Source organism: Poecilia reticulata, linkage group LG19, assembly GCF_000633615.1.
Source record: "Poecilia reticulata strain Guanapo linkage group LG19, Guppy_female_1.0+MT, whole genome shotgun sequence".
NCBI lineage: Eukaryota > Metazoa > Chordata > Actinopteri > Cyprinodontiformes > Poeciliidae > Poecilia > Poecilia reticulata.
Genome location: NC_024349.1, coordinates 20,504,087 through 20,530,411, shown reverse-complemented (window position 1 = coordinate 20,530,411; position 26,325 = coordinate 20,504,087). Strand labels below are relative to the sequence as shown.

The 26,325-nt window shown below is 40.5% G+C and overlaps 2 protein-coding genes across 2 annotated transcripts; both read right to left on the bottom strand.

The window, feature by feature from the left end:
- Window positions 1-50: 50 nt before the first annotated feature.
- Window positions 51-19,472, bottom strand: LOC103481903 (Na(+)/H(+) exchange regulatory cofactor NHE-RF1). The gene is made up of 6 exons (XM_008437706.2): window positions 18,738-19,472; window positions 7,179-7,349; window positions 2,953-3,106; window positions 2,816-2,859; window positions 908-1,012; window positions 51-825 (listed from the first exon to the last, which is right to left on the bottom strand). The coding sequence occupies exons 1-6, from the start codon at window positions 19,194-19,196 to the stop codon at window positions 664-666; spliced, it is 1,095 nt and encodes a 364-aa protein (XP_008435928.1). The 5' UTR covers window positions 19,197-19,472; the 3' UTR covers window positions 51-663.
- A 1,448-nt stretch (window positions 19,473-20,920) lies between these two features.
- LOC103482093 (ras-related protein Rab-37) lies at window positions 20,921-26,118 on the bottom strand (the record flags this gene model as incomplete). The annotated part of the gene is made up of 8 exons (XM_017310710.1): window positions 20,921-23,401; window positions 23,726-23,802; window positions 23,888-23,944; window positions 25,051-25,116; window positions 25,371-25,423; window positions 25,528-25,594; window positions 25,764-25,805; window positions 25,978-26,118. Coding segments are annotated over 8 exons (609 nt in total), but the record flags the coding sequence as incomplete, so codon positions are not given.
- Between the last annotated feature and the right edge of the window lie 207 nt (window positions 26,119-26,325).

The following is a 26,325-nucleotide window of genomic DNA, read 5'->3' as shown; positions in this document are numbered from 1 at the left end:
GAACCCACTGACTCTAGGATCACTAAGGGACATCACAACACAGACTCAACTGTTTGATCCAAATGCTATATTTTGTTTATCATTACATTTATTTTACATCATAGAGCACAGAACATACATTGTTTTTTTGTTTTTTTTTAATCGGACCAGCAGGTGCAGCTTTAAAAATGGAACCGATTTCATCAGAAACAACAGAATAAGCAGGAACATTTCAGACTTTTACCTCAACAGTTCGGCCAAAACATCCTTTTAATCCCATCATTCAGGTATGTACACGGACAACAAAAACAATCAAGACATCAGAACATTAAAACATGAAGGTCCCAGCAGTTACTGACTGGAAGGAAATGTATGTTGATTCACCCACTTAAGATTTTGAATTGTATTTCCCTCGCTCTCCTCATGAAAAACCATAAGCGACTACTTTTCTACTCTTCATAACATATATACATTAATTTCTGCGTGAGATGCTGGCTCTCCGGTCGTCATTAAAACACCGAAAGATATAGTGGCAAATCTCTAAATTAAAACAACAAAATCATGACATAATACTGTTAAAACGTGGGTTTAACATGGGCTGCGTCCGTCAGATGCGCGCAGAACGAGAGGCTGATTGTCTCTGGATTCTCCACCGGAGGGCAGCAGAGAGCCCTCCCGTGGAGTTTATAAGTTGCTGAACAGTTCGTTCCTCTTGCTCCAGTCCATTGGCGGGGCTTTCTTAGCGGCTCGCTTCTGATGGGCTCGTTCTTTGGCCTGGGCCAGGGACAAGCTCAGGCCTATGGCGTCACCCGACGGGGACGGCTCGGGGTCCGGGGTCCTCTCGCCCTGCGCACAGGAATTTAAACTGAGCGCTCTCTCTGGTGCGGAGCTGCGGTAATATACCTCGCAGGTTTCCGGCGAATCCTACCTGTGGCGGGGATGAGCTGCGATCTGCTGCTGGCTGGGAGGCGTTGGACGAAGAACTGGAAGCCTGGGAGCTCACAGATAGTTTGGACTTCAACTGGGAGGAAACCTGTCAAACGCAAGATTACATTTGAATCGGCGAAATCTAAAGAAGCCTCAACGCATGCAAGAGCGAGCGGCTAGGCTAGTTCATATTTGAACGTTTTTATGCTTAAAACCTTCGCTGGAAATGAATTGGAACAGATTGTCTTCGTAAGTGGAAATAGATGAAAGTTGGTGTAACTTTCATCTAAATGAACTGAATAAAACAGTCTGGCTGTTCAGGAATCATAATTTGCCCACGTGCGTTTGTGATGAGCACCACCTGTTGATCGCTGTTGTCCAGCAGGGGGCAGTAAAGATCTACAAAACCTCTAAACCCCCCAGCTTTAATCACCTTCTCATGACTGACTAATTAAAGCACATATGCTGCTCCTGTGCTGCCCTGCAGAACCTGAACCAGAACTTTCAAGTTGGACGCAGCTGCTCTCCTATAAATAACCTGGAGCTCGTGTTGGTGGACAAACACTGCTGTTTGCTGCACAACGCAGTGGCGATGCCATGCGAATCCAAAAGTATCCGTGCACACAGAGCTCGGCTCCTGGCCTCTGCAGATGTAAGCATATGCGAGTCGTATGGTGATAAAAACTGGGGGGAGAGATGGGGTTGGTGGGAGAGGTCAAAGGTGACTGCACGGCTGCGTTATGTAACGGGGCTGCTGCTGAATGAGGGATTGTTTTCCTGTAGGAACGCAGAAAGTGGCTGCATGTGAGAGAGTTGTGCCTCCGCTAGTCGCCCCCATTAGCATAATCCTCAAGTTAAAGCCGGCACAATCCCATGATCCTCCAGGACACGGAGAGAGCAGAGGTGGGGGTGGGCATAGAGTGGTGAGCTGCTGTTGCCATGGTGAGAGGTCATCTACGGTGTCAGCAAAGAAGCCAATCAGCTGCTCCTGTGTCGTTTGTGTGAGCGGGGACGTGAGAAACTTCCACACTGCCTCCGTCCTCTAACACACGCCGGCCCTTCACACTGATGGGAACGCTGTCCAGAACGTCTAATCTGCTCCCAGGATCACCGGGGGTCAGGTGGCTCTTCCCAGCCCACTATCTGTAGGAATGTCCACAAAGCCGGCTGGGAGAAAGTATTTACCCCTGTAAAGACCTTTGGTTGTGTGTTTTTTTGTTTTTTTTGTTTTGAAATCAGGGGTATCAAACTCGTTTTAATTTCTGGCCACATCAAGATTATGAATGTGCTCAAAGGAACGTATTAGGGCTGAACGATTAAGTGGACTAATTGTGATTAATATAGTAATCGATTAATCGTTAACTGGGGGAAACAATGCAATTTGCTGAAATGACGACAAAGTCAGAGCAGTAATTCTGCCAAAACTGCACAAAAAATATACACATGAATTTTGTACTAATCTAGTCAAAAGAAAATCTGCAGAAGGTGCCGATTTTTCAATCCGATTAATCGATTAATCATCAGATCGAAATGAATGCTGAAATAATTTAGTTGCAGTTCTAAAATGTGGGAATAAAAGTAACTAATAACAGAAATAATATAACTTTCTCTGCATTCTATGAGTGCTTCTAAAAATTTAATATTTAATACTGAAGTAATTTGGCTCTATACACATAAAAACTGGGGGTTGGGGAGGCTTTAGCTTGACACGCGTGATTTAAATGTTTCAGATAATCAAAACAATTTTAGATCACACAAGGATTACCTGAACAAATAGCTTTTGCAAGATTACCCCTGAATGGTTTAAGGAAAAGTCCAAACTTAGATCAAACAGAGAGAAAAAAAAGAGAACAAAACGAAAGAAACAAACACTTTTGTTTTGTTTCCCCACTCTGTGTGTTTCATTTACCTCCTCATCTGATCCTCTCTCTGACACCGGCTCAGGAAGCGGTCCTGCGGAGAGAGAGGTCATAAGATTTTCCGTTAGTCCCCTCTAGCTCCATGCTCGCCCTCAGGACGCCGCGGCAGGGCGTGGGCTGGTCTTACCGGTGACGTGCTCCTCGCCGGGCTGGACGTTGCACTTCTTGAAGAACTCCTCGGCCTCGGCGTCCACCACCAGCAGGGTGGTCTCGTCTCCGTTGGCTTTGATGGCCGCCACCACCTCCGTGTGCTGCATGCCAATCACAGACATGCCGTTGACCTGACAGGGGGGAGGGGGGAACGCACGGGACCGTTAGCTAAAATTAGTGGCGAAGTCGCTAAAGATTCTTGGTCAACCGTTCTGGTTGTAACGCTGGATCTCAACTCCTGGACCAAATCCTGACTCGAGAGTGTGTTAGTGGAGTTAAGATCTGGGGGAATTTCTGACTGTGGCTCAGAGACTTTAATGTCTTGATCTCCAAATCTGGACATTTTTGTCTGGATTATTGGAAGAAGTTGCTTTGATTTGAGCCTTTTAGTCAAAGGAGTGAAGACCTGGAGGTGAGCCAGGTCTTCACAAGCAACAAAGAAAAGAAATCTTCACACGTGGATCACGATGCTCGAGTTTAGGAACATCTTCCCCTCTTTCACACCAGTCAGAAGGTCGGATATAAAAGAAAGAAAGCTACAACTGATTAACTTTTCACTGATTTCAAGCTGAAAGTGGTGTTATATTTCCATTTAAAAAACATGAAGCATGTTCATGGGAGTTAATAAAAGTATAGTTAAGGCCTTCTGTACCTTGAATCCATTGGAAAGTATAACGGTAGAATATCAAGATCTCGTTTACATTTTTATTTTTTTATTTCTCCCCTCATTCACTTTGTCTTCCATCTTATGGCAACCTTCCAATTGAGTCTTGGTGTGTGTGATGATGTTGCCCAGGACACGACACACACTTTCCCTGTCTACATTCCTACAATAACTCCCAAACGCAGACGCTGTAATATCTACCTGATGCCAAAAATACAACACTTCTAGTTTAACTACTTTGCCGTCAGTCGCTTTTGCTGATCTAAGGCCGATCAACGTGTCGCGCTGGCGTGCACAGGCGACACTGAGACGGACAAAAAAGCTGCAGCAAAACCGCTGCAACGGAGAAATTAAAAAGTTTCTCAGGATTGAAGGTTTTACTGCTGGTTTCTAGAGTCAATGAAGGTAGAATGGGAGGCAAATCCTTCAGTTATCAGGCTCACAGTTTTTCCTCTAGTAGGCAGACATTCTCTTTAATTTTCAAGACTGGTATTTTAATAGAAAAAGATACAAGTTATAGTTAGAATGGCTCTCTGTAGTACTGACCACTTTCCTCACCCTGTAACGTTCTCCTACTACTCGCCATTTATGCATCACCTACAGTTGCTACAGAACAATTATGCGTTCAGCTCTTTTCTGGACGAAGCCACTGATGGTCAGATTGCGGTAATTAACTGGATGTGATCTGACTTTCACTACTGACTCAGCAATAATCCGCTAGTTGTGCTTCAAAGTCGAAACTTGATGTAATTATCAGGAATTTCTTAGACACCTTTTAACAAGCTCGCATGTCTGGGAATTTTTATTGTATAAATAAAATCAACTGGATACTTCTGGGGAATTGCAGCTAAGTTTAGCTTGCAGCCTCAACTAACACGAGAGCAAAAGAAAAAAAAGGATTTTGATATCAGTTTTTAAACTGGGTAGTGACGTTGCAAAGGTTATAGCTTAACCCAACATTTGTTAATAATAATAATAATAATAATAAATAAAAGAGTGTTAAGTGGAAAGGATGTGTCCCTGAAACCGACGGATCACGGTGACTAGCGACCCAGTATCTGCAAAGGCCTTGATACTGGGTTGTGTTTGGCATTTAGTCAATGTTTAACAAGTTGGGAAATGCATAACAGGGGCAGTAAATAAATATAACATCCAAATGAAGAGATAAATGGTGTAACAAAGTCATAAAAAGACGGCAGTAAAATAACACACAAGGTTTGTTGCACAAAATCGCATCGCGGTTGGTCTCTGCTTGCACGTCGAGAGCAGAACTTGCTCGGCCGTCAGCAATGACTAGTTTGAAGCAGATATCGGCACCACGGGTTTCTGCAGCACAGCTGAAGGCAGCATTTGGGCCAGAAAGCAGGAACATCATGCAACGTGTGCTCCACTACACATTTAACCGCTCGGCTCAATAAACGCCTGCACTTTGTACCAGATAAAGTCCACGCTGTATCCCGTCTGAACGTTAACATAACAGCGAGATTACTCTGTAACCAATATCCAAAACATCAGTTAGAGGAGTTTGTTTTACTAATCCATGTAAAGAACTCTAGTGTGTTAAAGGGAGAAATCTCCAGAGGTCTAATTTATTTTTAGCTTTTAAGGGAAAAGTTTCAGACTGTGCACAAGTCTTCAGAAGCTTGGTCTATAAACACATGGTGTGCTGTAGTGACACAATACAGTAGAGATTAGTGCAGTAGAGAAAACAAAACCCTGTAACTATAGTCTGGCAGTTTTTAGGGAGATACATAAAGCAAGTAAACGTGTCAAGAAAAGAGTTTTCAACAACTTAAAACCGAAAGTTTTAGTGAGTTGCATTCACTAAAACTTTAGCCAGTAGAATTTGGATATTGTTGAACCAGTGGGAGTTGGATATTTTTAAATGAATCCATTGGCTAACAAAGATTTTGACTGAATGCAGATGAGTTATCTGGGTTTAGATGTTAAAACCCAGTTCCTGTTAGTCTTGCAAAAAGTACTGGACCTCCTCTTCAGGTCACCAAATTCAGATTTCCCAACCACTCACATGGCCACAGTTGTATGAAGTTAAGCACCAAGGCAAAATGCTCCAACAATCATTGGTGAAAACAAGAATGGGTCGCCCTATGGACTTTAATGAATTAACAGCTGGGTAGGCTGTTAAGATGCCAACTGTGCGATAAGTCCAGTTGAGAAATTTTCTCTTCAGCTGTTAGTGGGGTCATAAAGTGGAAGGGATTGGGAAAGACAGGAACTGAGCTGTAAGGTGGAAAGCCATATAGAAATCACAGGGTGAGGTCAGTAGATGTTTAGCTGCGCAGTGAACAGTCAATATCTACAGACTTCCAAACCTAAAGATTATCTTAAGAACAGTGAGCAGAAACGTTCATGAAATGGATTCCCATCACTAACCAGATTCATTCATGCCTTTTATCACCATGTAGAGAAAAAAGCATCAAATACAATGGTATAAAGTGTGCTGCCACTAGATTCTAGAAAGGTGTCCGCTAAAGTGATGAGTCATATGTGTCAGGTAACCAGTCTGCTTGCCTGATTAAACAGTGTTATGTGTTAAGTTGGATGTAGATGGGATTATGGTGAGGGTTTGTTTTTCAGAAGTTGGATCCAATATTCTGCTACCATTGAAAATAACTTTTAATGCTTCAGCATACCAAGAGATTTATTTAAAATTGCCATCCTCCCAACTCAGTGGGAGGATGGCTCTCAGTTTAGAGATGGCTCCTTCTTGTCGAATTAGTAGTCTATAAGACCAAAGACGTGAATGAGCAAGTTTGGGTGTGGTACAACTTGACTGACCTCCATAGTCTTGACCTCAACCCAAAAGAACACCTTTGACATGAATCTGATCAGCAACTGTTCGCCTCAACCTTGTAGAAGGTCTTTCCAGAAGAGCTAAAGCTGTAAAAGTTGGAAAAAAGGCGAACCAACATTGCAAATAAACTATTTACTAAGAATGGGATATGACTCAAATTCATAATGTGTGTGAGAGACAGATGAGCCAATACTTTCACCAAGGACTGACGCAAGAGGAAGGACAACGCTGATGGAGAGTGCTGGGCGGTGGTGCTGTGATTATGGAGAGTGGTGCAAAAAAACACACTCCCATAGCTAAGATGAATCAAGTACYCAGAGAGATAAGGGCGAGAGGAATTCTGGTGGGAGTGAGGTCGGAGGTGGGAATATGTGCAGGGCATCTTTCAGTCTCACCCGCTCCCACACGGACTGTGAACATCAGCAGGTGGTACAGAACATTCTGCTGGCAATAGACTCCGAGCATGTACACAATAATCAGCACATTCCTCACTATTAGCACATGAATCTTGGACGCAGGGTCGTGAGGTTAAAATCCATCTCTGGCTGATTATGCGAAAGCTGTCCATAATGTAGTCCAGAGATGCACAGTAAGTGTCTCACACACTCTCCATCTGCTTAAAGTGGGATTTCCCATTTCTCCACTGATGTAATAATAGGATTACAGCTGACACACATGCAGCACAAACACGGTAAAACCCCCGAACGACGAGCACGAGGCGGACCTGGATGATCTTGTCCTGCGGTCGGAGGCCGGCTCTCTGTGCTGGGGAGTCATCGTCCACGGCTCGGATGAACTGGCCTGGCTTGTTCTTCTCACTGTGCAGGTTGAAGCCGTAGCCGCCGGAGCCCTTCTTCATGCGGCAGAGGCGAGGCCGCGGCCCGTCCCTCTCGACCTGCAAACATGCACACATCAGAGGTCAGCACTGCAAAACGGTTTCTTTAAAACATCAGGGCTTTTTTCACAAGCGGTTTTCTGACGGTTGCCAGCGGAAGACCTTATTTCCTTCTGAAAAATCAAAAGATAGTGTCACTATTTTCCTGGAAAGAATCATCCCAACATTATTGGGATGGAGCAGCACGCAAACTCARACCTGTTCCGTACATAATTGCGTATCTCACAATTATGTCCTTCCTTTGAATTCCAGAAATGACTTTAGTAAGTAAAAGTCGTTCTATGGCCATGTGGGATAAATATTTGACTTATCCCACGACTACAATGATAACAGCAAAGGTTTTGCACATTGTATTAGCACTCTATCCGATCTGATCCAGTTTTCACAGTCTGGTGCACGGATAACTTAGCTAAAGGCAATGATAAATCTCATCCAGGAGGTACTGTTTTTTTGTTACTTTTTATAAATTGCCAAAGCAAAACATTTATACGCCATCTACAGCACTCCACACCAAAAAATAATTAGCCCCAAGGGTGAGTGACCACCTACCTAACTTAATCATTTGCTTCCRATCAGGACCTTTAGTCTGAAACCTCAATGTCTGTGAACCTAAAATTCAAATGTTGACACTTTGCTGATTATCCCTGTCTTGACGTCTTGAACAGGAGCATTCTTATAAACACAAAGTCTAGTTCAAAATAGATTGAACTAGCCCAACAAGAACAAGCCGGTGCAACTCCTAAGGCATAAATTATTACTAATTAAGTAGCTGGCATGATTTATTATTAACTTCTATTTACACTCATCTTTTTATGATCACCATATTCACTGGGAACACTTGACCAGGATGATTGAAACAAGAAAAAGGGTCCACACCTTCTTCTTGTACTTGATAAACCTGTCACTATCRATGCACCCATCGGCTATCTGCACCCATCTGTAAATGATTCCCTCTCAACTGACCATTTAAGATCAACCACTGCAACCTCAGCATAGCCTCAGGTTAAATTCCCCCTCCGGGTGGCTCATAACAAGGATTATGTATTGATCCACAGGTTTATATAAGAGAAACGTTGGCTGATGATTGCTGGAACATGTGGACTGAGTCACTGGGTGATCTCGGGAGAACCTGAGGGTGTGGCGACAGCTGAGACTTTGGTTGGAATTACGCTTTTATGACAAGGTTGACAAAGTTCTTTGCAGAGATAAGACTTGCGTGACGAGGTAATGATTACCGTGCATGCCAAGATTATTTCATCCCACACGTATGTTCCTCCGAACATGGGTTAATCAGGCATAATGTGATCACAGACACGTGAAGTGAATGACGCCATCTTGGTGTCACTTGTTAGTGGGTGGAAGTAGACATTTTGACATCAAACGTTATCTGTTGTAAGCAAGAAAAAAATGGCAATTTGTTCTACATACCAAAACGAAAATTACTAGATTACTATTATTATTTTAAAAACAAATTCATACTAGAAGTTTATTCTTGGTGCTTGTAATAAAAAAAAAAAACAAGCAGAAAACGCATATTTAAGCAGAGGATATCGTTGAGGTTGCACGGTGGCTCCTGTGGTTAGCAACTGTTGCCTCACAGCTTAGATGTCTGCTGGGTCAAATCTCAGCTGGAATTTTTCTGCGTGGAGTTTGCATGTTGTTGCATGCATGGGTTATTCTTTGAGTACTCCATTTTCTTTACAGTCAAAAAACATGCAATCTAGGCTAATCTGTAGATCGCAGGACATCTAATAATTTAAAATAAATGTAAAAAAAATGTACAGTGACTRGCTAATGAGTAACTGCTGCTAATGATGCTGAAGTTGCTGCCTGCTTTATAGTTCACAAGTCATAAACTAAAACTAGAAAACTAAACCGAAGACCTATTTGAAGTCAGAATTGTGTTTAACGATTTCTAGCTCAAAATTTCAAATACTCAAGACCGATCAAACTCGAACTGGATACTTCTACACTTAATAGAAATGTTCTATAACAGACTGATAGCTCATAAACTTATAGTCTATTTGTGAAATCAAAAAAACTATGCATTTTAGTTGAGCACAGAATTAGACAAGCATAAAAACCTAAATTTATGAACCGGTCCGATCTAGACTTGAATATTCTAGTGTAATTAAAGGTTCTGGTCTTGTCTCTTTCTTAATAACCCAATGTTGTGCATCGACTCATTTATCTTTATAGGAGCAATGACTGAGTGATTGTCAGTCTATCTTGACCGTGTGATGGAATGAAGGAGAGAATCAAATGTAAGATTTTTCTATTAGCCATTCCTTTGCCAAACAATAAACCATCAGAAAGAAAAGTTRCATTTACAAAAACTGAAATCGTTCCGCCCACAGCCACTGCGCATAAAGTGGCGCTCACATAGAGTGTTGACAACTTTTCAAATCCACTTAAATCTTCAGTCCCCCAGCTGGTAATGAGATTTCTTCTCTGTATAAGTAAGCCTTRCAGACCTCAGGGCTCAGACAGATCAGCAATAAACACTTTCTAGTTGCTGATGAGTATGTCATCCAAGTTCAGCTGGCACATGATCATCCACTTACTTCTCACCAGGGGAGCTGTGGCTCAGGAGGAGACCAGGACTATCTGGCAACATGTCCACCAATACATTTCCATATGCAAAAGAAACATCATGGAGGACAGAGGATGTGTTTTATAGCATCTCCAACTCCTTCATTATGCCACAGGCACCATTTATAGGTATACTCTCCTCAAAGTGTTSWATGATCAAGATAAAGCCTGTTATTTTRAGTGAAATTTAACTTCAAGATCCATAAGACAGTCTCTCCTGCGAACATACAGCATGTTCTGATCGTCTGTTTTTCAACAACTCCTTYGAACTGGTTACTAAATGTGCCAATCTGAGTGCACTTCAACGCGGCTCACTGCAGTACTTCCTGTGTGCTATATTAGAAGTCTTCATGACCAAGTTACTTGGTGAAAAGAGTAACTTTGTGAAAGCTGACAGCAGAATCCTTTTTTAGCAATTCAACTGCAGAATAAACATGCAGTGAATACGCTAATTTATTGTATTCGCAAGGYCCTTGGAGCTGTACGGTGCTGCATTTTGAGATCTGGTCACACAGGAAAACCACAATATCAGCAAAGCCGCCTACATGTAGCAATGTTGTGAAGGTTTGTACTGAAATACAGCACCACTCAGGGTTAAAGTCCAAGACCGTTTGTTGCTAAAGCAACTAAGGCTCCATTTTCAACATCGAATCGGTTAGTCAATAGACATTGGAATAATTTGCTTCATAGGGTTTCAGTGGAATTATTCTGTCAATTTTACGGCGTTCTCRTGATATTAAATTTGGTCAACYYTACATTTAAGCATTTAAAATGTACTATTATCAAAGATGAACAGCAATAAGTAATCCAATTGATTTCAGTTAAATGTCGCCAGACCAAAATCTTTACAGCATGGGTGTCTAAGTCTGGTCCTCAAGAGCTCCCATCCTGCGACTTATGACTGCAGATGAGGGGATTTAGCCTTCTGGTTCAGGTGTGCTGGAGTAGGGATGCATGTAAAAGTTGCAGGATGGTAGATCTCCAGGACTGAACTTGGGTATCCGATGATACCCAATGAATTAAGTCATATAAAAACAACATTTTTAAATTTCTCTATTTGAGATAAGAGCCTTCTGCAACAAAACTTGCAACATATTTCTATAACTTTTCCTCAAAAGTGAGAACTATTACAATCCACAGAACAATGACAACATCTTCATTGATGTTTTCAATAAACATCGAGCCTCGTTAAGGCAGGATCCTTCTTGCTTCAGTGTCGTAGTAAAAGGAGCAACCAACGACCGCTGTAAACGTTCTCCGTGTTTGCACGGTATCAAAGGTTAATGGTTTTACAGCTCGTTATGGTTAAACATCATGTCTTGTGTTTCTAACTTGMMTTTCATAATAAGTTCAAACTTCTTTAGCTGATCTTCTTTATTTAAAAATAAATAAATAAAATAAGAGGATTGTTTGAAATAGTTCTGCTCATCTTCTCTCACAGGTTGAAAAGCCATCTTGCACCAATGTCTTGAAATAATTAGCTTAAGTTAAGTTCCGGTAGCATTATAGYTCACAGTATGCCGCCACAGCAAGAACTCTGTAAATATGACTCAGTCGCCCAATTAATTAAGCAGAACAAACACATAGCCACTGAATGCCATGTTCAGATTGTGGCATTGTGATGCTTTAGTCGTCAGTTGTCTAATAATAATGGGTCAGATTTATTTTTTCCATCTTTCACTCCATAATTATTATTTAGGAATTTCTTTTCCTCTCCTTTTAATGTTGGCGTGAACCTCTAAATCTGGTTTTAAAAACATCCRTCTTACTGTCACAACAACTCAAAAAACCTGGAATGTTGTGAGGTTACATTGGCTGATTGTAATAAGTTTTACCAGACTTTGGCACAGCTGGCTAATCACTACACATGATTCTCTTTCAGAAAACCTAACAGTCTTTGCTTTAAGTTTTCTTGTCTATGGCATATTTTTTGTGTAATGGTTATTATAACAAGAACAGAAACAGTCACATGCTAAAATGCTAATGCCTTTGCTGGAGGTAACAAAACAAATGTGAAAAGACTGAATAAACCAARGAGCTTCAGCATAAATCAACAAGCTGAATGAACAGGAAGTGGTTTCGTCACCAGTTCCACCCCATCACTCTGTTGACAGAGGAAACTGCTGGTTATGAGTGTGTAAGTGTGCGAGTGTGTTCAATCAGGTTAGGCCATTAGTGCTTCTTAATCTTTTGATCTTTTCAGCACCAAACTAACGTGCTGCATTAATCTAGCCACCGCTGCAGTTTTTATTKTTTATAATAGGTGCCAGATGGAGCAGGAAGTTTCTTACAGATGAGAAACCAATTAATTGCTGCCAGAACGATATTTCGTACAACATTAATATAATAAAAAAAATGGTTATATGACTCCAATAAATAAAATCTACCAGCAGGTGGTGGATTAACTTTATTCTGGATTTATTGCGGGTCACCACCATCTGTTATAATTTAGTCAACTAGTCCAAAAGGGGATCARCAATTAATGTGACTGGGGATGAGAATAATAAGTAAGTTTATCTTATTAAAACTTAATTTCATTATGTGCACATCAGGCGTTTTTAGGAGAATTTATCTCCATTATTTAAGAAAACCTAATGCTTCTACTAAATAAARAAAAAACAACTAAAAAACAACAACCTTCTCCAAAGAGAAAAACTTTTTCTTAAAAAAAAAGTGTTTCCTGTACATATAAGAAAGGGTTTGGTTGCATAATCACATATGTCTATRTACTTAATAAATAAGGGCCTGGTGTCCCATTTTGTAACAGAAGTGGTTCCTTTTGTCACATTATGGGGGTAGAAAGGACCAAAACTACAAAGATATAAAAGTGATCAAAAACAGTTTTTTTCTGTCTCAACTGTGGTAAGTTGGCTGCCAGCTCAAAATGTCATTACATCCTGGGATAAGACATATGTAATGGCAGATATGAGTGGAAAGATCTTTTTTGCTGMACCTCTTGTTATTTCAAGGCAATAATTTAGTTTTTTTATGAATCAGTGAACTCAAAATGCCTGCATATCTATACAATGGGCAAACAGCCGATACTTGTAACCTTAACCTTTATCAAAAGATGTTTTATTGACTTGTCAACAAAAGACACTAGAACATTCCTGACTCTGTGACATAGAGTGTGAAAAGCCCAAACTGACAAAAGAGCTCACTTCATTGTCAAATACTTTCCTACACACTTTTATGTGAACAAATGGGCACATCAATCAGTTTAGTCACGCTGAATTTTTCAGCCTAGATCCAAAAGCACACTTCAGAGACACGTTCCTAATTACAGCGACAAATGACGTTATGATCCTTTTTGCCATGCTAAATTTCCTGATGGCATCCTGATGGATTTACAGCTCACGTTCAGTTAGAGCTACAAGAGTTATGGTGTTTAAAACAAGATAGATCGACACGGACTAAGATCGTAAACTCTACTCGGATGGTCAAGAGGATGTCTTTCATCTCTTCGCCGGCTGTAAGAAAAGCGTCACTGAGAAAGCAGAGCAGAGTGACGCCAACAGAACCTTTATGGTGTTTATTTTGGACAGCAGCCCACATAAAGACTCATCAGATGGAAAACTGCTCCCTTATGCAACATCATCGAGATTAGCGTTGGTTGCTACACACGTGTTTAAAACCCGCATGTGCAAGAAAAACAGCGACTCCGACTTAAGATTTTTCATATCTGTTAACACTGGTTCACATTCGGCAAGAGAGACAATCACCTGTGACGACGAAGATAAGAGAGATTATGAAGTGCTAAACAAAATATGGAATGTWCAGATATGCCTCAAGGCCTTTGCTGAGTGTGAGGATCAAAGTTGTTTTTAAATCACATGCAGTTGRATTTGATCTTTGAGTCTTTGCTAGTGGAAGTTCCAAGATGTCAAAAAGGGGGAAAAATGAGAACTTATACACACCAACTTAGCAGCAAGTCTCCTTCCGTTATGCCATTTAAAAATGCTGATGGTTCCAAGTTAACAGGAACTTCACTCCTATAACGGGCAGCTACTTCTGCTTTGGGTTTTGTAGCAGTGACCTCTGTGGCCCAATCTAATGCCCACTGTCCCTCAGTGTAGCGAGTGCTAATAATTATGTACATGCATAATTATTAGCACCCTTGTTAAAAATGTGTAAAAAGAATCTTAATGAATGTAGTTTTTTTGTTTTTTTTCAGATGCATGATGACTACATTTTTCAAAATTAGTCATCTTCAGGGAACTCGGTGTGTTGCGATGCAGATTASCCATAACTGTTCCATTAATAAGAAATAAAACTAAATCCATTTTTATATATCTGTACTTTTTCAGGTTGAATTTTTGAGACTGTGTACAAGTAATACTCAGTGATTTTAATATCACAATGGAGTTCTTATTTCTTAGTCCATTTACATGGTAATGTTTCCAAAAGCGTTTCTTGCTGGTTCCCCCCCAAAAAACTGCATTTATGAAAGTGCGCTGCACACAAATAGCACTGGAAAAAATGTTGTACATATGCCAGACCTGTAGGAGGCARTGCAACTTTGTGAACATTCAGATAAAGAGTTGTTTCCGTAACCGTTTGCTTGTACAGAGTAAGGCGTATCTATGCGTCTTCGCTGACAACATACGTTTTCCACAATGAGCAGATTTGTTTTAAACGAGAGACCAAAATGTAACAAAAGTTTCCTGTCCTGATGTTGTCATGTATGTACAGAGACTTAGCTTGGAATGTCGGACAAGTGCCAGTCAATTCTCTTGGCTCAACACACCAGGAGAAAAAAAAAAATCTCCAATGCAGCAAAGGGTGACATGTAGCAATGTGACAGTCTCTTTGGGAACCACTCATATTGCCTACATCAACCTGTTGTTGGGAGTGAATCCTGAAAAAAGCCTTCTTTGTTCTACCATCACAGACATAAATGTGGCATTACTTAAACTTCAACAGGACTTTTAGACGTTTGAAATAGCGGGCCAATTTTTAATAAAAGCCTGACGGACTCTATCAGTAAATTGAAAATATGTCCTTGTCTGACCTTTCAACATCAAAACATATGGCTAAACCAACACCAAAATAGTTCCCTATACACAAAATCCACCTTGGTTCATGACTACCTCAGTCCCAACACATAAATCCTTTACTAAACCTGCGGAGTGTGAGTAGAATGGAAGAGCAAATAGGAAAAGGCCACAGGATTGTGGATGATCAAGAGAGATTATGCAAGTCTGTTTACCAGCACTGACATTACCTCTAAGGCATTTTGCGCTGCCATGTGAAAGAAAGAGAGTTACGCTTGTATTGATGTGAAACTATGAAGATAGCGGCACAGAATCTGACAAGACAGGCCAAACATGCCAAATCCACTCAACACTGCGCAGAATGTTAAGACATGTACGCCTCAGACAGATCAGCCAGGGAATTTCCCTTAGGGCAAAAGGGCTAAGAATCTGCACTTGCCAAAACACCTTTCTGTTGTTGTGTAAAGCGCCTTAGCCATCAGGCTAAGTTAATGCAGTTGAATTCTGCTGCAGCAAAGAAATAAATGGTTTAATTTTAACCAAACTGATCAGAGCCAAAAGAAAGGAAACATGTGCAAACTTTGTTGGCTGGAGGCAATAAACATTTGCATTCTTTATCAGCCACGTTCTACGACAATCTGCCAAAAGTTTAATCTAGATGGCATAAAATCAACATCAAATGCTGGGAATGTGCTGGCATTTCTTCTACATTCTGCAATATCCGCAGAGGTCGTGATAAGATACAAGGAGAAGGGGAGAGCTCAACGAGTGGTGTCACGACCACAGCAATAATGACACTGACGTTTCACATCTGCAAATCCAAACCAGACTCCTTTCTACAAAACGATTCCCAGTTCATTCCAGTCTCACTCCCAGGGTGTGTTGGGGCAGTGTGGATGTATTTCAGGGTCATCATGGCCTCCTCTCAGAGGCGTGAGAGTGCTCTCTCTTTTCCTTTCTGGCCCACAAGCCTTTCTCCACAGGCAAACACTGTGGACAAAGCCTCTTTCTGCCACTTGGGATCTCTATGGTGACCCACAGCCAGCTCTCACTGTGGTGGTGGAGTCCGTCTTTGGAGCCCAGGATGGGCAGCAAAACGCACTGAAACGTTCCGGTACGGCTAAGTTTCTGGGATTAAAAAAAAAAAAAAAAGATCAGTCTTGGGGTCTTTTAATTTTTGAAGAAAGGAAAAGCTTAGCTGCTTTCCTTCTGCTACTTCTAACTCCATCATCAAGTGAAAGGGACTATTGTTTAACTACGAGCAGGGATAGTTTCACGTCATTATCGGTCAGCCCACTCAAGTTTAGTCCAGTGGTGGAGGAATGGGGGGCTGCCACTAGGATCAGTGGCCAGTATCACACCACTACTCAGGAACTCCGGCTGTGCCAAGTTCCCCATCAGCCAGGAATTTTGYTGAATGTCTACATCGTTGSCCCGAGCCAACKTGGTCTTCACACTTCAACCAGAAAAAGAAAGTGAAGAATCAAAACGAACTTCAAAAGAAAAGGACAGAACCCATCTTGTTGTTTGGGAACCAAYGTTATKCTTTTAATTGGTAGGGCTACTAATGCTGGTACAACACCTACCAAAAATATCTCCCATGTTTGTATTTTGCCATTATAGTTTAGGCTTAAAGGTTTTAAAAGTGGAAAATCTAGGATTAGATGAGCTACAATTTCCACCAGAATGCAGTCCCATCTCTCCACTTTAATACAGCAGACTAATAAAAATCAATGAATTAGCAAAAGAACGACAGACCTATAAGAAGAGAGATGGCTTCAATGAATATGTTTTTGAAACAAGAACATAGAATAAATAAAGTTCTAAATCCTACAGTTTCTGCCATTATTAGCTGCTGTTAATACGTACAGCAAAAAATAATATTCATATCAGTAGAATATGGTTGCAATCGCTGCTTTTCAAATCATTTTACAATGTAAAWTTTTTTTTWTTATTGTACTGTAGTTSTTATCATAGTATGATGACAACAACAGCAATAACATGTTTATCTGCACTTCTGACAGCTTCTATAAAATGAAGTCACTTCTGTTAGTGAAGTTGTTACTAAATGTATTGTGCAGGCATAAAATGCTAACACATTTAGCATTTTATGCTAAATGTTCAGGTTCAGAAAACATTGGTTTTCTGAACCTGATACTTGGTTAAGTTAGTGTTTAGATCATTAGTAAGATTTCAATTGTACATTTTGTGTGTTTGAAAAAAAAAAAAATCTAAATCAATCGTATATATTTCTGTCTGCTTCATATGCAGTTCAACATTTTACGTATTTTACTGGCTCGCTCATTACAAAACTCTCATTTKGCCRTCAGCTCTAATTAAATGAGCGGCAGGCTAAAAATAACCATGATCCTATTGTTTCATGAATAAAAACAGCTTGCAATTTGGAGAGCTGCGTAGGGCCAAACGCCTCCACAATGAGACTATTCTGCAGACCTGTTACATAACCTTTAAAACCAGGGGCCCAGACTTTGCACTGACTGAAGAAGTTCCACAGCCAACAAAGCCGTGGAARGTTGTTAACCCTCTCAAAGATTAACCCCAATAAAATAATTCGATATCCAACAATAGAAACCTTCAGAAGCAAATTTATGAARACACAAGGGTTCAAGGAAGGTACAAAAGGAGGAATGCCTTTTTGACGTTCTTCCTCATATAACCTCAAGGAACTAGCTAAAAAAAGAAAAAGCTAGACATAAAGAAACTGCACTCGGGTTGCCCCAATGACCTCAACTCAGTTCTATAAAAAAAAAACATCATTCAGATGACAAAGGAAAGCAGATGCTGAAGACGCCTGTCAGTCTTGGGGTGTGACAAATGATCTCGTCAGACAGGCCGAGCCTGACAAAGAATTCTAGACAGGAGGCAAGGGGTAATAACAGAGATTTGGGAAACAAAGACTCTCTTGAACAGGAGCACAAGYAGAAAGAAGCCGAGAATGTTTCCCCCAGCGGCGTTACGTCTCTGTAAGTCCTTMCCGGCTCCGGAAGTGACTGCCTAGCTTTGTATCTGTTTCAGTAAAWCCTTTAGGTGACAATCACAAGGCTGGGTGACAGGTTGCTTTAAATATGAGCGTGAGCATCTTTGTCCCTGCATACAGTCATGGGAAAAACAGTTTTCAATGATGGCAAAAATTGGAAGAATTACTTAATGCTTTCACAACACTTTCTTCTTGTACTTTTCTTGGGTGTGTTTTCAATCATTTCCCCCTGGATGGTCAACTTTTTGGAAAGGATTAGATGTCAGATGGACATATGGCCAAATGTCTAAACTTTGGGTTCCAAAAAGGCTCCAAAACTCCTGTACTTCATTCAGATAAAACTTTACAAACCTTAAGTCACATTTCTTACATGATTACCAATATGTTTTCTCCTGATCTGGGCTTCAAGTAGTTTGGAATTCAATCCATARACTTTCCCAGTTTGATCAGAAACAACTATTCCTGATGTTGCTCCACCCTTTGAGCTTACTTCAGACCAGTCAATGGTCGAAACTCCCATGTTTCATGGAAGTGGCCATGCTTGCTGATGAATAATTAAGAAATTGTTMAGCACCCTTAAAATCAAGCAGCAAGGGTGTACTAAGCTTTACCTATCACTGATTTGTCATAGAATTGTTAGCTACAAATAGACCTTACTCAGCGAATATTTTGCTAAAGAGTTATGTCCTAGCTTGAAAGTGAGATGACATAATATTGCCGCAAGCTAAAAATGCAAGTGTGCCCAGTAATATAATATAATAAAATATAATATTATATWTTTTTATACACTTGTTTAAGCTGTACCTTCGTGCTGGAGCTCACACTCCCCGACCTCACCGAGGACGCCGAGGACGTGTCCCCATTCTCGCGCGGAACAGGGGTGCCGTTGCTCCGCTTGTCCTCGTGCTCCGAGTCGCTGTCCCCGCCGGGCAGGCGAATGCCCTCCGTCACGTATTCTTTCCGGCACCGCAGGTCGTGTTTGCTCAGCAGTTCCGCAGTTTCGGGGTCCACTACGATAAGCTCCAGAGCCCCCGTGGTTGCCCGTATCCTCGCCACCACCTGTTGATGACTCTCGCCCTCCACATTCTCCCCGTTCACGAACATCAGCCGGTCTCTGGCGAGCAGCCCGGACGTGGAGGCAGGGGAGTCAGGCTCCACGAGCCGAATGAACTGCCCGGTTCTGCCCTTCTCTGCATGCAGGTGGAACCCATAACCAGTGGGCGATTTCTCCAGCACACAAAGCCTGGGTCTAAGATGAGACATTTTGTTTGCTAAATTTGACAACTTTTCTTTTGTTTCTCTTCTTCRCCCGCAAGCAAAACAAGTTGGGAGCTTTCACGCAACGACCATATAGAAAGAAGTGACACCTGTTGCGCGCAGACTTTACTCGAGATAAACTTCCGCAGAAGAGTGTGAGGGAAACGTTTCCGCCGCTAAAAAAGTTGTGCCTTCTCCTTTATAGACTTCCTGAGATCCACCCCTCTGCTTTGTGTTGCAATGTGTTGTCTCACCTCCAATCCGTTGACACTGTTGGCTCCGTCGTGGAAGTGTCACTGTCAAGCTAAACAATTTARAGGAGGCCGTGCAGGGACATTTTCAAAATAAGAGTGTTACAAGCTAACCAAAACAACGGTATATGGCAGATTTAGATTTTAAATGAKGTGCATTCAAACAGTGCATATGTAKCTGATAGGAAATGCACTGTTAAATGAGTTTTTGAAAAAAAATAATCTATGTTCTTATTTACACTTTTGACTCTCTCAATAATTAATTTTCTAGCCTTGCATCCAGGCTGTTCTACAATCACCGAGCAGCTTTTTGCATGTTTTTACTGATATTTTATTTTCATTTTTCAGCTCCAATTGTTTGATGCTGGAAAACCTCCCTACCGTCGCCATAATCTTTAACTACCTCCACAGATTCTCTACAAGATTCAAGAGAGAACTCTTTCTGGTCTGTCCAAAACACTAATATTACATCCATTCAGAAGAAACGTTAAATCTTTTTTAATTACCATAGACAGGTATAATTTGGGGCTTAATTCTATATGGCCATATTGTTAATGTCAGAGTAAAAAGCTAATTTGTTTGCTTAATAAAGCAACTCTGCATTTTGTTAAAGTTACCGACTAATATATTTTGAATGGAGAACAGCAGGTAGATAACTACTTTGTATCATATTATTTCCACAAGTAATACTTAATCTCCTCCCATTTAGTATTCACAGATTCATCCAATCACAGAGTTTTCTGTGGATCCAATTTATTTGTGGAAATATGGTCTATTTACAAGATGTTTTTCATTGAGAATATCCAAGGTATTTGAAAGAAAATGCAGTTTGGAAAGTTGAAAACCCAAGTCACAATCCTACTTGACTCACTAGGCATTTGGACTTCTACAACATGAATATAAACAAWYGTATGTGCAGCTAAAGTAAATTTAAGGATCCCATTTTCAGCACATTTACAACAGATATGAATTTCTATGACAACACCACCAATTATGTTGGGTCTCCAAATAACCCAACAGAATTTTTTCTAAGAAAAAAAAAATGTTTAGAGATAGCATCAGATGGAGTTGTATTAGAAAATAAAGTATTCATTATAAAGTGCATGTAAAAAATGAAGAATGTTGATCTTGGTTGCACGGCAAAAACCTAATTTGTTTTTGAGAGGTCGCGTTCTCCCAGGCCAAACTTTTATCTTGAAGGCTCAGCTGATAAACAGGAAGTTTTGTTCTTCTTTCGTTCCTGATCACTTTTCTGGCTGTGTCTCAATTCAGATGTATAGTTGTCATGGCTGTACTCTGCTTTTGATTTTGAACTGAGGTTGCTGCCCTCAGGATACTTTAAAGAAAATATGATTGAGCAACAGTTCTGCTGCTTAACCCAAAACAACCACGACTCTTACCCTGGTTTCTCTTTAACTCACAGGCTTCCTTGGTAACAGTTGTCAACCACATCTTAAAAGACTATTGGAAAKATGGAAGTTTGGTTAAAAATAATTTATTWACTTTTTAATTCAGCAAATGACACGTTAAACACATGCTAAACCATCATAAAGCATCCACGAAGCATTCAGACGTTCACTGTCTAATTTGAAATACAGAGAGAATTGATTTGCATATCGTCGTAGAAGGGGRAAAAAAATTGCATAAACATTGTAACGCGGTTATCASAGAGGTGCTGTTTTGACATCACTGTTTATTTAAGGCTTCACTAATCATCACATTAAAATATGAGGTTGGTGCAAAGATCTTTGTGCAGCAGCTTAGCTCGTGTCAGCTCATTGGTTTAGTTGCTAAAATTATATATTTTGACTCTAATGGTTCATAATAAACCAACAGGTAGTTCTATCAAAAACAAATAGATAACTMTTTCAGCTAATTAGAAAATGCAAAAGTTGGTTAGGTTGCTTAACATCTCTGCATTAGTAACAGCATTCTTCTTACTGTGTCTGTGCGTAATTATAATTAAACGATGCACTTTGCAACACGACTTTAACCTGAGCTTTGACTCGAAATCTTTTTCTTATTTCCAGCTTAAAAGAATTTGGCTTAGATATATTTCTAAGTGGAACCTTCACAGATAAGGCACATGCAATCCAGGATTACATGCAAAAAGAACCAAACCTCAAAATTAGCAATAAAAGTAAAATGCATGAGCTTTGAGCAAGTTCAATGTAAGCGTCAGTGCATTTTTAGAAGAACGTCTGCTGCATTTCTAGAACAAATAAGTACAGTATATACAGAAGGAGACTCAAAATAAATTCCAGTAGCTGATGGATGTAAAGAGCCCRGAGTGTTTTGGCTCATTAGTTTGAATTTTTATGCAGCAGTGCAATCCCATATTTCCTCYGCTCTTCCAGCTGGTTTTAGGAAACTAATGTCTTTGCAACCAAATGGATTTAAATAACACATTGATAWGAATAAAAAAAGAAAGAAAAACTTCAATTAGATCATTTAACTTCTTTGAATTCAATAGGATATATATATTTCTTTACATTTATGTTCATAAATGATTTCTGCAAACATTTTACACATTTACCGTGTCCCTGTCTTGAGATTTCATTTCTTTGTGTCTTACATTCGTAGTAAGAAGCTGGTTTGTCTCGATGTTTTTTTTTTTAGCATATTTGCATTTTTCAACACACGCAAAATAACATTAAGTTGGCAAAAAGAGTCTCGCTGACAGCGTCCTGCGACGCAATTAGCTGCATTTGAAACAACAGCGAAACAAAAACACACCAAAATATTGTCCACGCAGAGAACCGTCAAAAAGCAAGATGCCTGTAAACCGGCTATGTTACAAATGTCTAACCCATGGTAATCCATGGTAATATTAGCATCACAATAATCTGCAAGTACATACAAATTAAGTGTCGTTTGTTTCATGGCTTCTCAATAAAAGGAACTTATTTGGTAAGCTGGAGGCTAGACTTTAGTCTATGACTCAGTTATTATGGTATTCATGGGAGGATATCCACACAGGCTGGCGTTACTGTACATCCTCCCAGCAGAAAATGCTGTGCCTAAAGTTTCATTTTCATGTTTCATCTTTGACTTTATGCAGTGAGTCAAATAAAACAAGCAAGAAATTGCAAAGCGGAAGAAAATCAATGCATATAAAAAAAAAAAAAAATCTGAAAAGTATGCCGCACATTTGAACTTGGACCCCTTTACTCTGTTGTGACTAAAAATTTCAATGTAATCAACTGCCTTCAGAAACCACCCCAATGTTTCACCATCAACCAGGAGAATAACTCTAAACACATGATATTTATGTGTTAGAGTGGCCCAGTCAAAGCCCAGTGCACACTTTCAAGACTTTTTGGATTTTTACTAGTAAAGGTTTCATTATTTTTCCTCCGTATGGCAATTAAGTACGTCTTGTGTTGGTCTGCCACCAAAAGCGTGAATAAAATACACAGACGATTTTGGCTGTAAGGGGGTACAGATACTTTTGCATAGCATTGCACACGATGTGAGTTTTGCAGCTGCTTAAAGGCATATCTTCAACAATTTGGCTAAAGTTGTGCTCACGCTCTGAAAGTCCGCCGCTAGCTAAGTACAGAAACTCATAAGGCAATATTCCCTTAGATTAAAAATGCGGTTTGCACATCGCGAAGCGTGAGCTTCTGATGACAAGAGAGTTTGGAGAATCTCTTCTTGGCAGAAGGTAAACTGTGGATCGTCCACGTTGATACCTGGCTCCATGTTCTCCTCGACTCGACTCTTCCAAGGACGTACTTGTGAATTTTTATATCCCATGAATGGCAGCGAAAAATTTTGGGAGCGGCAGGGAGGTTCCTCCCACTCAGCGGCTCTCTGCGTACCCTGTGACAGCCTGTGGTTGGAGGTGAGACTCAGAAGTAGCTGCAGCAGCCGGACTTCTCCTTCTGTGACTCGATGTATTCGTGAATTTGGAACTTGGGCTCATTGGGGTGCTGGATGGCCCGGTGCTTCAGCTCCCTGACGGACAGAACAAAAACAACTGCTGTAAAAAAAAAAACAATGACAAATATTGGAAACCCTCATGTCCCAGGTAAAAAAAAAAAAAATGAATTGGAAACATCTTAAAATAAAACAAAATACATGTTTTTAAATAATTACTCCACAAATCTTCCCCCCAGCACTGTGAGAAATACAAAGGAAGGCTGCCACCACAGTTTATCTTTATCTGACTTTCAAATTTGTTTGCTGATCTGGGGTGGAAGCAAAAGCGAAATAAACTTATCAAAAGCAGGTGAACACTTCCCTCCAGCCCCCCATCAACCCGTATGAACTGCCTCATACTTGGCTACGGCTGTGAAGGCGAGCTCTACGTTGACTCCCGTCTTGGCGCTCGTCTCCATGAAAGGGACCGAATACTCCTGGATGAACGAAGGGGAGCAAACAGCGGTCAGAAGCAGAACCCGTAGTGTCAGTGGTGTTTTGTGTAGCTGTGCGGAGACTCACTCTGGCCAGCCTCTCTCCTTCGTCTCTCCTGATCGCTCGTTCGCCGCTCATATCGGCCTGAAACATGGACGCAGCACAGAGATGCTCAGATTAGATTAAATGTAGTGAGCAGATTTTCCTGTGCAGCGTAGCTTTTAGTTAGATCACTGCTTTTGAAATCAGCTTTCATGCGGCATGTATTTGAACATGTTTTAATGTATTTGTATTCCCTCACATGTAAGAACAAGATTGGAGAAAAATAAATGTTTGGAGTTTGTGGATGTTCAACTTTCTGAGTTTAACACTCGAGATTGACTGCTTGTGACTTGTTTCCTCCCCGAAATCTCCTTCTCATATTTCAAAAATGTATTCCTAAATCGACTCTGTAAGACGTCTCTTCAGTTATGGGAAATGTGCAACATAAAACATATCTGTTATTTCACTATATGCTGATTTATATTTCTGAATAAAATGATGTGAATGATGCCCGAATTGTTCGATATTTTTCTACCGAGAGGTCAATGAAGTGAGACATTAAAAAAAATCTGTGTGTATTTACATGATATTACAATTGGAAAGTCAAAAATGGCCCAAAAGTTCTCATAATTGATGACCCGCTTGCTAATTGGTTCTACTGCACTGTAAAACAAAACCATGTCTAATTTACAGAACATACGGAGAGCTGTGGTTGCTAAAATTTTACCGTATACTGTAAAATTCTAACAACTACTAGTATCTTACCACAAATTAGAGACTTTTTTTTTAACAGTGTGGTATTTTGACAATACCTTTTTTTTCTTCTAGCAAATCTTTTTTATTWTTATTATTTGATAGTTAATTGACAGGAAAGTGAGAGAGGGGGAAGACATGCAGTAAAAGTCGCCAAGGCCGGGAATCAACCCTGCGACAGCTGCGTTGAGGACTAAGGCCTCCATATGTGRTTTGTGCTTAACCCCTGCGCCACCACAGCACACCCATTGACAATACCTTTAAGCTCTGCATCTTGGAGGTTGGAATACCTCTACGCTATCATCCTCATCTTTGACTTATTGCTATTAACATATCTRAACACCACATCCAAACTTAGCAACTTCCGCTCTGTTTCACCGAAGCTCACAACCTTCTGCATTCGATTAGCGTGTACTTCCATTACATACCGAGCTCCGCAAACATCGCCTTCTCACCTTGTTGCCCAGCAACATGATGACTACGTCGGTCTGTGCATACTCATGGATTTCTGTTAACCACGCCTGGACCGAGAAAACGAAACAAGCACACAGAGAAGGTGGTTAGMGGTGTGTTACAGTGTTCCTGCARGTAGACTCTCTCACACAGATGTTTGACAACGACCCGCGCTGCACATGTGACCATAGGSTGGGAAAATGTGCAAATGTTTGCTCTAATAAGGTGGCGTTTTACGTTGACCTACGCTCGAACAGGTCTTACTAGTTTCCAGGYCCCCTGGTTACTTTATGTTTTCGTCGCTGGCGAGTGTGAGACTCACCCTGATGTTGTCGAACGACGATTTGTTGGTGATGTCATACAGAAGCAGCAAAGCTTTGGAAAAAGAAAAAAAAAAAAAAAAAGGAAGAAAGAAGCAAATCACGGCTCCGCATGTACAAAGAACTTTGTAATTCACGTTGTGATTCATTCATTCTCACCATGTGCGTCTCTGTAATATGCGTGAGTCACACTTCTGAAGCGTTCCTGTCCTGCTGTGTCCCAAATCTGAAACAGAAACCACTCTGATCTGCTTCTAATCGCCTGTTGTCTTCACTTACATAGCAAAGGAAGTTGAAATAAATAAATAAAACAAAAAAAAATCAGCTAATGTAGGAATACTCTATTACTCGTGAAGTAAATCCATTGCCTGTTAAAAACGGATGTGAACACTGACCTGTAGTTTGACTTTTACGTTGTCAACAGTTACCTCTTTATTCTGAGGGGAGGGGTGAAAGGGACAAATGAGAAAAGCAAGAATAAATAATATTATTAGAGAGGAGCTGACACTTAAAAAAAAACAAAAAAACAAGTCTCTTAGGAACATGAGTGATGGCATCGAGATGGGAGAAAGTCTTCGGTCTCCAGTAGTTTGTGGATCCCAAACGTACCGTGAATCCAATTCCAACTGTGGCAGAAAAGGAGCCTGGGATGAATTTGCCCTGGTCAAACTGAACCAGAAGAGAGGTCTTCCCTACGCCGCTGTCCCCGACCAAGATTGTCTGCAAGAAATCATAAACAAAACACAAATATTAAGATTTTCTTTTTTTTTACAATCATCACCATACCCCGAGTGGCCTGCATTAGGCCAACAGTGAAGCTGTTTCCATAATCTGCATGGATGTTTGAGAATTCTGACCAGGGCTGAAATGATTAGTTAATCACAATGAATTGGTTATWGAAATAATCATTAATTAATTTAGTAATGRATGAACTGTTAAGAGTATGAAGGCGAGAAS